Here is a 12,363-nt window from a genome sequence, read left to right as displayed (position 1 = left end):
CTCTATTTCAATCCGCTAACTATCAAACACTATTATTAGCGGATTGAAATGGTCAAAATTATAACGCATCCCAAACCTCTAATTTTTTCTCAAACCACTAACTTCCAAACACGGTATTTCGTTATTTCTCATTGTATTATAGCCAAGCTCATTGTAATTCAATTTTTATTTGGGAAAATAGATTTTTTCGCCACCCAACTTATTATTTGTTTAGAAATATGCCACCGAACTATAAATTTTTTCCTTTTTGTCACTAATGTTATGTTTGGTTTTTTTTGTCACTAACGTTAGGTTCGGATTTGATTATTAATATTATATTATTCTTTTTAGCATTATTGAAACATAATGGTAGTCTCCAATATTATGGTGATCTAATTTTATATGTTGTACTTCATATGTGCCCTGCCAAGTTTACCTTGGAGGACGAGATTTGACATGTATTTTAAAGTTCCTAAAGATTTAGTTTAATAAATTATTTTAAATTTTTTCTGAATAAAAATTTATCATTAGAATTTTTATACACAAAAAAGAAAATCTCAAAATTAAATTATGGAACTATATTTTATAAGAAGTAGTAACCTAAAAATACGTGCCAAGCAGCGGAAAAGAACTATAAAAAAAATGAGGAGGACCGGGGAGTAATAATAACATAAACGAGCGGTAAAATCTAGAATAATTATAATTAGAATTCTAAAAATTCATTAAATCATCAATCTGAAATCAATGGATTCAAACAATTTATCATATGCAATCAATTTTCAAGCAAAATCGAGTTAAGTGATACGATATTTTTGTGGAGTTCAACCACCAATTTAGATATCATATAAACCGCAAATCAAGTTTAAGAAGTTCCGTGGAGTATGCTCATGAATGGCTCTTTGGTAAAATCAGTTCTGCTCTCTCTGATGAAATTGTGAAGATTTGTATTGTTTTGTGGGGTGTGTGGTTTTGGAGAAACAAACGCGTGTGGGATGATAAAACTGTTACTCCTGCTTTTGCCATGGATAGTAGTTTTAAAATGTATGCGGAATGGCTTGAAGCAAAGAAAATTCAAGTATCTCCCCCCTCTCGATCAAATGCAGAAATGCAGAGTACTGAGAGTAAATGGTGTTGTCCAGATACAGGCATCCTCAAAGTAAATGTAGATGTCTCTGTTTTTCCGAATGCAAGCACTTTTACAGTTGGGATGATCATGAGAAATCATCGCGGTTCATTCGTTGCCGGCAAGAGTATTAGCCTTCCTATGGCAGATTCTGTCTTTGAAGCAGAGACTATTGGCATTAGTGAGGCACTGTCATGGATTAAAGTGCATCAAGTGCATGGTACTGAAGTTGTTTTGGAGTCAGACTCATTACTTGCGGTCAAAGCTATCACAGTGAGAAAGTTAATTTACTGGAAGTAGGTGATGTAATCTTAGATTGCAAACAGAAGCTGTGCAACATGCCACAGGTTATAGTTCATTTTGTCCGGAGAAATGCTAACAGGGTAGCTCATGAGTTAGCTAATTCCCTTGTTTAGTTCATTCCCATATTATTTTCACGTCTCCTCCTAGGTGTTTGTTGGAGGCTCTTTCCTTTGATCTTTCAAGCTGAAACCATTCTCTTGGTTTCAAAAATAAAAAAAAGTTTAAGAAATTCTATAAATGTCTATTGTCTACTTTTTTTTATAGTATTCGTCCTTATTTTTGTACAATAGTATAAATAAGTGTAGATGACATCTAACCTTAATTTTTATGAAACAATATATAATATAGACAATAGATTATCATACTCCCTCCGTCCCCTTGAATAATATACATATGAAATGGGCACGGAGACTAAGAAAAGTGTATAAAGTAGTATGAAATAATGGGAAAGAGAAAAAAAAGTGGGTATAGTGGTGGGACTCATTAATTTTTAATATGTAAAAGAGTGATAGTGGAGTAAAAAGTAGTGTGAAAAGGAAAGAAAAGTGAGAAAGTTGTGGGACCCATTAACTAATTTGGGAAAATTTTGAAATGTATAGAATTGAGTGGGACATTTCAGAAGGGAAAGTGTATAGAATTAAATGGGACGGAGGGAGTAACTTTTATTTAAAAAAAATAAAATAATTATAAAGCTAAATCTTTTAAGAGTCTTAAAATACATGTCACACCCTCCTCCTCCAAGTTGAACTATCTAGAGGACATATGAAGTAGTATATACAAAGTATACACGTATATAAGATCTTCATAATATATTGCAGATTATCACTATATTTTAATAATACTAAAAAAATAACATAATGTTAATAATCAAATCCGAACCAAATGTTAGTGGCTAAAAAAAATCCGAACCTAACATTAGTGACAAAAAAGAAAAAAATTATAGTTCGATGACAAATTTCTAAACAAATAATAAGTTGGGTGACGAAAAAATCTATTTTCTCTTTTTATTTTTATATTTCAGCATTTCTCTTTGTATTACTCTCTCTATCCAATCATTTTATATTTTATATTTCAGGATTTCTCTTTGTATTACTCTCTCTATCCAATCATTTTATACAATTTTTCGTATTGATTGACACTCATTTTAACATTATTATAAAATATGTTTAATAAAATATTTCTAAATTATTATCTTTTAATAAAAGTATAAACAGAAAAAGAAAATATTATAGTTTTTTATATATAAATAACCGAGTTCTCTGTTCCAAAATATAAAATTCCGTCAAAACCGAGGAGTATATATTTATTTCATGATCACATGAAATAATAAAATTATAACCCCAAATATTAATGTGTGAAAATTATAAAAGTAAATATAGGACATGTTGCTCTTGTGAGGCCACAACCACAACCAAGCTGACACTAAAATAGTCTTAAAAAGGATCAAAATCAATCACTGACAATTCCTATCTTAATCTTCTTCCCATCCCAACTTTCCTGTCCCATCTCTAATTCCAATGTACAAAACACACACACAAAGCTGATTAGATACTAAAATAATAGCAGTACTATAATACAATAAACATATCATATAATTAAACCTGGGTGTGCTGGAATGATAGTAAACCCCATAAAGTTGAGATCTTTTTCGTATATTTTGTGATTTTGAGTGATTTTACAAGGTGGGTTTGTCTCAAAAGCTGTGAGAAAATGAAATTGAGCTCGCCGGAGATGTGTTCTTGGGCAGATATGCCGGAGGAGTTGCTGAGAGAAGTGTTGGTGAGGATTGAGGCGACGGAGAAGGATTGGCCGATGAGGAAGACGGTGGTTGCTTGTGCCGGAGTTTGTAAGAGCTGGAGATGTATTATGAAGGAGGTTGTCAAGTTGCCGGAGTTGACCGGAAGTTTGACATTTCCGATTTCTATTAAGCAGGTATATTCAGTTGTAAGTGTTGTTCTGTGTTTTGTGTTAGCGTTTATGAAGTTCTTTGTGAATTGAGTTGTTTTTTATATTTTTTGAGGATTTGTTGAGATGTTTTTTTTTTTTTTTTTTTTTTTTTTTTTTTTTTTTTATGATTTGTATGCATAGTTATTGGAGTTCATGTAGCTAAAAGATTGTTGGATTTGTTTGTATGGAGTTACCACTCCGACAATACTTTAAGATGGCGCAAGTTTAGTTTTTGGAATGAGGAGTTGATTACTAGGATCCCCTTCCATTATATACCCAACCCTAGTGTCCAATTTAGGGATGATGATACCTTTTAAGATACTATCTCTCCCTTGGTTGGATGAATTGGAACTGGGGAGGAATGAAATGAAAAACCAGGAACCAAGGGAAAGAAAGGATTTAAGAAGGAATAGTGCACTGGAAATAAGGGAGATAAAATTTCTATGATGACATTTGTAAGGAAAATGAATAGGCAGGAGAAAAGAAATTTCTTAAGAAAAAATAGTGCACAAAATTTCTATGATGACATTTGTCAAAGAATAATGAATAGAAGGAGAATCTGAACTCTTCTCTAATAAATGGGCTTAAGCTCTAGTTTAGATTTTGTTGGGACTTTGGAGAAGTCAGGAAGAGCATATGCAACATGCCTGTGTGTTAATGATTTGTTCAAATGTAGTGAATGTAAAAACACTTAGTTGGGGGGCAATACATTAATAGGAAAATCAACTCTCAATCTTGGATGGTATATTCATGTGATTATGGTTGATGGTGTTTAGGTAATCTAGTTACTGACTTACTGATGGTTATCTTTGTAATTTTAGCGTTATATGATTGTTGGAGTTCTACTATATTAAAAAGCTTAATTGGGACTCGGGATGATGTTGGATCTGCCAAACTACCTTCGCTAATTTTAAATGTGTGCTTATTGATATCATATTATCATCAAACTTTGTACTAGAGCTTCTTCAACCCATATAAATCCATTAGCCGAATCCTAGTTGGCACTTCATATGGATAATACATATATATAATGCCTTCTCCAACCACAAGAATAATTTTTTTACATAATCTCACTTGGTTTTCTATATTTGTTGATCCACTACCATTATCTATTAATGTCTACCTCATCTTCCTCCAATTTTATATTAGTACTTTAGACTTACTAGCTCATGACTCGTGTGAAGCATGGGGTTTAAATAAATTCATTAAATTTATTATTTGGTTGAAGTATAATGCCTTTTTATTTGATTACATCATCATTTTTTTATATACTTATTTACACTATTTTTTTTTTAGATATAAAACTTTCTATGTATTAACGTTTGATCTTATTTTAAAATTTGATTTTTTTTTTTTAAAAAATTATTCTCATATACATGTTATAATATGGATTTATTTCATAATAATATGTTTTAGTTTAGTAAAATCATTATGTTGTTTTATGATTCTTAAAAAGATGGAAAAAATATTCAGCACCAATATAAGTTGTCTTGTAGGGTCTTTAATCTATAGTAAAATTTAAATTTTTTAATTAATATTTGTTATAGAGGTCTAATAGGTTGTTTATGTGTAAAGCTAGTTGGTGTTCTTGTCTAGCAGTTGTAGTAAGTTGTCTCCTTACAAACAATTTTCATTCCCATTCTTGGTCTCTTTCTTTTCTTATATTGAATCCTTTATCGCTTCGGAGATTGTAGAAGCTGCCTGCACTTTTGTCTGTATATATTGTCTACGTCCCTTGAGTAGCTTATATAAAACGTACTTATAGACACTGTTACCTTGGACCAACTTCGCTGGCTGGTGTAAATATTGCTATCAGGAATGTTCTTCTCAAGTTACAACTGCTTTTAACAATTGTAGTATCATAAGGGATTCAAAAATTGTATATTCTTGCTGGATTGCATTGTTTTGAAGTTAAGGTGAATGATTCTTCTGCTTTTATCATATTTGCTTGCAGCCTGGTCCAAGGGAATCTCTTATAAGGTGTTTTATAAAAAGGAGTCGGTCCACTCATACATATCATTTGTTCCTCAACTTAACTCAAGGTAAACATTTAATTGCTGAATTCCATTGCACAAGCCATCATTATAAACAGGCTTGAATTTCTCCCTGCCGTTGAAGTTTGACTCATTGTACATACTAACCATACATGTTTATAAAAATCCGGTTCAACCATGCATGTTCAAATAATCGTACTCCCCGACCATAAACGAAAAAAATAACCCAAAAATGCTGTGTTTGTGGTGTACTTGTGGTTCACTGCAATTGCAAACTTACTTGTGAGCTACTGTAAGCAATCCCCTGGCCTGCATTGCAGCAGTCTTCAGTGTCTTGAGAGTTGTAACATTAACCTCAATGAATGAAAAGCTCATGTAAGGAAAATTATGCTTCTTGCAAAGCTGTTTCACTGGAGCAGAAATGCTCAATTCAACCTCAATCATCTCCCCTGTCTCCGCCATCTTCCGATTATTTACCTTCCACCACCCATAAATCAAAACAGTATACATTCTCTCATTAACCCCAAACTCAAACTTCTTTCTATTAACAATCTCCGTCGCGACCTTCACAAAGCGTATCGAGCAAATAAATCATATCAGAGTAGTTCTCGTTGTCCTCAACAAAACAACACAAATCCTCAAAAATCCTAATTGCCTGTCTAGTAAACCCCCCAACAATCAACCTCCGAATCAAAACCCGAAACGTATTCCTCTTGGATTTTCTCCCTGACTGATCCATCTCAACAACCAACTGCCACGCAACATCAAACTGCTTCATTTTCCCTAAAATATTAATCACAATATTATACACCACAGCATCTGGGACACAGTGCGGCTGTGTTTTTGCCCATGAGAAGAATGCGAAAACAACTTTGGAGGAGTTGTGGAGACGGGGTCTGATGAAGGAGAGTGGGAGTGAGAGAAATGCTGGAATTGGGGGATGATTCCATTGAGTAGAATGGGTTGTGGTATTGGAGGACAATTTGGGAGATCTTTATCGGCATCGTTTGATGGCTGGAGAGATGGGAGCTGAGTTTCTCGGCAGTGCACAGTTGCACACTGCCCACCTGCCACTGGTTCTCTTTACTCTCTTTTTAAGCGATTGTATTACACTCATCCCCGGTTTGGTTTATCTTTTTTGTTTGTGGTTGGGGAGTATGATTATTTGAACTTGCATGGTTGAACTGGATTTTCTTAAACATACATGGTTAGTGTGTATAATGAGTCACACTTCGGTGGTCAGAAGTTATTTAAGCCTTAAAAACAATACTTGATAAAAAATTGTTTTAGTGGGACGCACATAGTTGGTATTCATTCCCTAATTGCGCTCTTTCTATTGCTGATAACTTTTACATGTTTGCTCAATATAATCTGGCAGCATTAGCTGATAGCGGAAAGTTTCTTCTTGCTGCTCAGAAATTTAGGCGTGCCACAGTCACGGATTACATAATCTCTCTACATGGTGATGAGATGTCAAAGGGTAGCAGTAAATACATTGGGAAGCTAAGGTGCGTTCTAACTTTAAATAGTTCTCAGTTGACTTGAACTGTTTTATGGGAGTGATTCATCCTTGTTTTTTTTTTTTGCTTTTTTTGGGAAGATCTAATTTTCTGGGAACCAAATTTGTAATATACGACGCTCAACCATCACATGCTGGTGATAAAATGATGAAGAGTCGTTCAACTAGACTTGTGGCCTCAAAACAAGTTTTGCCTGTTGTTCCTGCTGGCAACTATCCTGTGGCCCACATTTCATACGAGTTAAATATGTTAGGTTCCAGGTAAGGAAATACCTATCCTTGAGTTGTGCATGACTGTGTGTTCTTATGCTATATTACATATACTAAGCACCACTGAATTTTCTTGCTTAAAATTTAATTTGGAGAAATACTTGTTAAAGAAGTTGAATTGGGCAAGTATTTCTCGTTCCACTTTTCCTGATATAGTCTTAAAGTCCACTTGGTGGTATCATTTTCAATGTTATATCATTTATGGAAAAGTAAACATGGTACTTAGATCTACTTACTTAACCAGCAGGGGCCCAAGAAGAATGCACTGTATTATGGATGCTATTCCTGCTTCAGCTATTAAGCGAGATGGTGTGGCTCCTTTACAGACTGAGTTCCGGCATAGTAGTGCTGAAACCCCTCCATCATTCTCTTTCTTCCGATCAAAATCAAGTCGCATGGAAAAGTTTTTACCTGTACCTTTAAATGGTCAGAAGGACGCACATCTGATTCTAAAAAACAAGTCCCCAAGATGGCATGAGCAACTACAGTGCTGGTGTCTGAACTTTAATGGACGTGTTACAGTTGCTTCAGTGAAGAACTTTCAACTGGTGGCATCTGCTGAGGATGGAGAGGCTGGACCAGAACATGACAAGGTCATTATACAATTTGGTAAAGTGGGTAAAGATGTATTTACTATGGATTACCGCTACCCTATATCTGCTTTCCAGGCATTCGCCATATGCCTTAGCAGCTTTGACACAAAGATTGCTTGTGAATGATTTGATCTAGCGTGAGATTGTGAGCATATTGTTTTCGGTGTATATTTTTTCAAAATTTACATGAGCACTCCTAGACATGTACGCATGAGATGTATGCGAAAATCAGTTTTGCATTGTGCTTGTATATCTACTCTTTGAACTTATGTGCATTGTTATTCAAATGCAATTTTTAGTGTTGTTAACATGTCATTTTGTATTTTGAATTTAGCCTTTTATAATGGTAATTCTTCACAGAGAACAGAGAAGTTTCATGCTAGGAGTTGCTCCACGGTCGTGACTTGTCCCAGCCGATTTCGCGAGTTGTCCCATGTCAATTTATGGAAGAAGTTGAGTTTGCGAGTTGTCCCATGTCGATTTCGCGAGTTGTTTCACGTCAATTGTGAAAGAAGTTGATAACTATAAGTCTATAATATAAGCACTCAAAAAACACTCCAACTAAATGGTGCTTTTTGAGAGATGCCCAAAAGCAATCCAATGAGAGATAAGGTCCAAAACGGACAATATCATACTAGAAGTTAGCCTCGCTTAGCAGCAGAATAAGTGGTTTCAAAATCCGGTTGGAACGTTCCTTAAAATCTCACGTATGCTTCCCAATGGACCTCAGAAAATGGTTGATGGGTCGCCCCAGGATGGAGCCAGACGGACTTCGGGAGAGCCGGATTATACATAGTCTGAGGTCTTTGGGCAGTGTCCAAAAAAAAATCTTATTCTGGTTTGGTCCAAAACAGATATTATCATGCTATCATGGCTCGTCTAACGGACCCAATATTTCAAATGACCAACAATGAATTATTGTAGATGATTGCCAGTATTCTCAGGGGCTACCATGTAAAATCCATCAATGCCAAATTATAAAAGCTGCAAGGCAGCTACAGGGATAGACGGTGCTGTATTTCTATATGATATCTGGTGATTGTAAATGTATGTGATATGGAACATTTCGTTTTGTATTACTATTCTCCTTGTTTACCATGAATATCTAGGGGATTCCCCCAAAGGTGGTGTCTTCTGGTGGTGAAGAAATGACTGGCCTTTTCGTGGCTACTATCTCTAAAACTGAATCCTACAGTTTTTAATTAAAATTTGCTTTTCCTCGTGACTGGTTTCTTGCTGATTGGCTGATTTCAATGTAATGAAATGATTACAATGGATAACCTCTTTAAAGATGTGTACAATACATAATTGATCCCTGGTACAAGCAACTTTCAGCTAAAAATACAGCTTTTATCAGCATACTTTTTGCTATTCCAGACTCCAGTACCACTGGGTTTAACAATCTTGTATGATGGACCTTCAGAATTGCATCACTCTATATATACAGCTACATACTACAATTAAACTAAGCCGTTTGTTTCTGGAGATTCTTTCTAGAGCGAGATTCTTCCTCATTCGTAGGCAGATCATCTAATAGCCATTCTTGTTCATTTAGGCTCCTAATAAAGGCTGTAAATGAAGGAAAATGATCAGGAGAAAAGAACTCTGAGCCCATCCTTTGATAGGTGAACAAGTCCACCGCCTGATCGCCCCTCAAGTTTTTCTTGATCTGTTCAAAGCCCTTGGGAGGACCTGAAACCATTAAGTTTTGCCCGGAGATCTCAACGCCACACTTTCTGCTAGTTGTTTTGATTTGTTCAACCAACGATTCTGGACTCGAGTGAGTCTGATTTGACTGGTAGTCATCTGACAAATCCATTCCAGGCAAAATAATTTTGCTTGAATTCCTTGAAAACATCTGTACGACTTCTTCATAACCATTTCTCTTATCCGTGTTATAGTATCCTGCAGTCAGCTCCGATGAGTGGGAACGAGTTTTGTACCAAGAATGCATGAGAGGGACTTTGCCACTTATTGTTACAGAAGAATCACTGAAGGTTGAAGATGCAAGTGAGAGAAGGCGATCACCATGACTTATTAGCTGGCTCGAGTACCACGAGAGAAAGAAGTCACCATATGCCGTCTCCCATGATCCCCCCTGGTCCTTAAAGAAGTTGTTCAAAATTGGTGAGTCATCATAACTTGGGGCATCATGAGGACCGGAAAGTCCCCAAAGTGGATTTCCAAGTGCCTCAGCTTGTGGCTTGAGGTTGCTGATCATGTTTATATCATAACACTGGAACTCTCCTGCTCCACGAATATTAGAATTTTTGGATTGCTGGTCATAACTCGGATATCGAAGCTCACCATCTGGTCCAAGGCCAATGGAAATTCCCTGAACAAGTAATGAAGTAGAAATCATCAGAAGCTAATTATACATACAGAATTCCAGATCCCAATTACATAATATGACAATATTAATATATTGAGGCAACAGTCTCATACCGTAATTGTGGAACCAAGGAAAGGCGAAAAAGAAGCCTTAAAGTTCTCAAAGAAATCTTTGTAAACTTGTGTCGGAGTCCTTCCATTAAGAACAGGAAGATCATCCACAGCCAATGAAAGACACTCCTTGTAACGGTGCCCCGACCGATCAGTAAAGAAGATATTAGGTTCGACTTCACCTATCTGAGATACCCATTTAGGGAGTGGAATCTTTGATTCTTTAGAAGAATGGAAACATAGTGATACATGGAGCTTAAGTCCTACTTTTTGAACCATTTCTGCAAGAGCAAGGTAACCCGACCACTCATACTTTCCCATGGTTTCTCTCTCAGCTATTCCCCACCATATAGGGAGTTCAACTCCTTCCACCCCTAACAACTTCAAAGCCTTAAGCCCTGCTGCAATTGCTTTTGCGTGGTTTACTGTATTGCAATCAGAAACGGAATCTAAGGGCAACCCAACAAATAATTTCACACCATCTTTCTGCACAAGCAAAATGTACAAAAACAAATTAGCCTAGCCACAATTGTCCTGCAGCTGCAAACATTTTCTATCAAGAATCAATATCAAGACTAAACGGACTCTTTTACATTGCCATTTTAAAAGCATTCCAGCAGTCAACTCTAGGTTTCTGGTCAAAAATTAAAACTACGCTGAGATGCATCAAGGAAATAAAAAACCCAAAATCAACATTTAGGTGTTGATTTTGGGAAATAAAAAACCCAAAATTGTGATTCTTTTTTTTTTATATATACGCAAAATCAAACCCGATTCATGCCTAAGAGCAAGTCCGATATGTGTGCTAAATCAAGTCTTAAATCCAAAAATAGGGAATATGGGATAAAATTGCACTCCAACATTATGCCAGTGATGTGCTAAATCACTAGCACAAGCCTCCCCTTCCCTATTTTTAGAATATGCTAGCCACTTCTAAACTATTTTATCATTAATATATTCATTTCCCTCTCTCCTCCCCATCATTTCCCTCTTCAAATAGATGGCAGTTGTTTAAATTTAATATTATTATAATAATAAGGAATGAATATAGGGAGTACTATTGGAGCTCATGTGCTAAATCTTGTGCTAAATCACTAAGACATATTATTTTATAATATTTTTAGGGAACCTCTTAGCATAGTGTTGGACTTGCTCTAAAACACTAGAGATCAAGTTCTAAGGTTGCCTCAGCTATTGATGAAAAATAATAACATACTATCCTAAATTATGTATCAGATTCTAATATTCTATCCAGTTACATTTTATAGACACCAAATTTACAGCATAAATGACACAAACATGAAACATCTAATGATTCCTTAATTTCACACTTGCATAAATTCTTTACCAGTAATCCAGTATATAACATAATTTAAATATCATGTCAACTAATAATAAATAATTCAAAAAAAAATCCTTTATAAAAAAAATTACTAACAGTTACTAACAAAATACCCTCATCGTCCCCAATTATTTCTCCATTTTTAACTATTACTCATGAAAGTATCTTGAGATGTGTTGACCACATCTTGACGGGTGTTTGACCGAATACTTTCGTGCATTATTTTTTAAAATTCAAACAAATTCAAACTTTACACAATAATTAGAGCAAATGCACATTAACATACGACGGAGGAAGTGTATTATATCGAAACTTACAGGCTTAGAATTCACAGACTCTTCGCCGGAAAATTTCTCCGGCAGCACCGGGACCGGCTGTTTCGACGCCGAAACCCTAAGAGACAATTTCTTCGGACAATTTATCAATCTGAATCTCCCGCCAAAACCAATTCGGAGCTTCTTAGAACACTTTTCAACGTTCTTTAAATTGAACAGCCTATTTATCTCTGAATTGCAGCTCCCGAGGCTCGCCTGAGAGTTTCCGATCATCGACATAGACTCCATTATTGAGAACGAGAATGAAGTATGTATATGCGGTTGGTTTGGATAGAGAGAGGTTGTTAATTGTGATCGCTGAGGTGTGAAAATGTGTGTTGTTATATAGGGAGTGGTGACAGATTAAACTAAGCGTAGAAGAAATAGTTGACACGTGTCAGCTGCTCACACGACGATAAAGTTGAACCGCATAAATTATTTGTATTAACGTCTCGTTTTCATTGATTTCGCTTTTTCCTTTTTCTCTTTTTAATTTTCGCTTTTTATTTTATTTCGTTTTCGTTTTAATTGGAGGAG

General features: G+C 35.5%; 2 protein-coding genes across 3 annotated transcripts; one reads left to right on the top strand and one right to left on the bottom strand.

Moving 5' to 3' along the window:
- The first annotated feature begins 2,806 nt into the window (after positions 1-2,806).
- On the top strand, positions 2,807-8,038 carry LOC108193140 (tubby-like F-box protein 3). 2 transcript variants are annotated; one of them, XM_017359663.2, is made up of 5 exons: positions 2,807-3,337; positions 5,307-5,394; positions 6,725-6,854; positions 6,947-7,126; positions 7,383-8,038. In XM_017359663.2, exons 1-5 carry the CDS (start codon positions 3,116-3,118, stop codon positions 7,852-7,854), a joined length of 1,092 nt encoding a protein of 363 aa, XP_017215152.2. In that variant the 5' UTR covers positions 2,807-3,115; the 3' UTR covers positions 7,855-8,038. The 2 variants fall into 2 exon arrangements, with proteins under 2 accessions (XP_017215152.2, XP_063936875.1); XM_064080805.1 differs by having other exon boundaries at positions 2,809-3,337; positions 7,380-8,038.
- A 946-nt stretch (positions 8,039-8,984) lies between these two features.
- Positions 8,985-12,156, bottom strand: LOC108196785 (inactive beta-amylase 9). Its single transcript, XM_017364221.2, has 3 exons — positions 11,830-12,156; positions 10,174-10,656; positions 8,985-10,063 (listed from the first exon to the last, which is right to left on the bottom strand). The coding sequence occupies exons 1-3, from the start codon at positions 12,073-12,075 to the stop codon at positions 9,194-9,196; spliced, it is 1,599 nt and encodes a 532-aa protein (XP_017219710.1). The 5' UTR covers positions 12,076-12,156; the 3' UTR covers positions 8,985-9,193.
- Positions 12,157-12,363: the final 207 nt, after the last annotated feature.

Source organism: Daucus carota, chromosome 7 (genome assembly GCF_001625215.2).
Source record: "Daucus carota subsp. sativus chromosome 7, DH1 v3.0, whole genome shotgun sequence".
In the NCBI taxonomy this organism is placed as follows: Eukaryota; Viridiplantae; Streptophyta; class Magnoliopsida; order Apiales; family Apiaceae; genus Daucus; species Daucus carota.
This window is presented reverse-complemented; position numbering and strand designations above follow the sequence as displayed.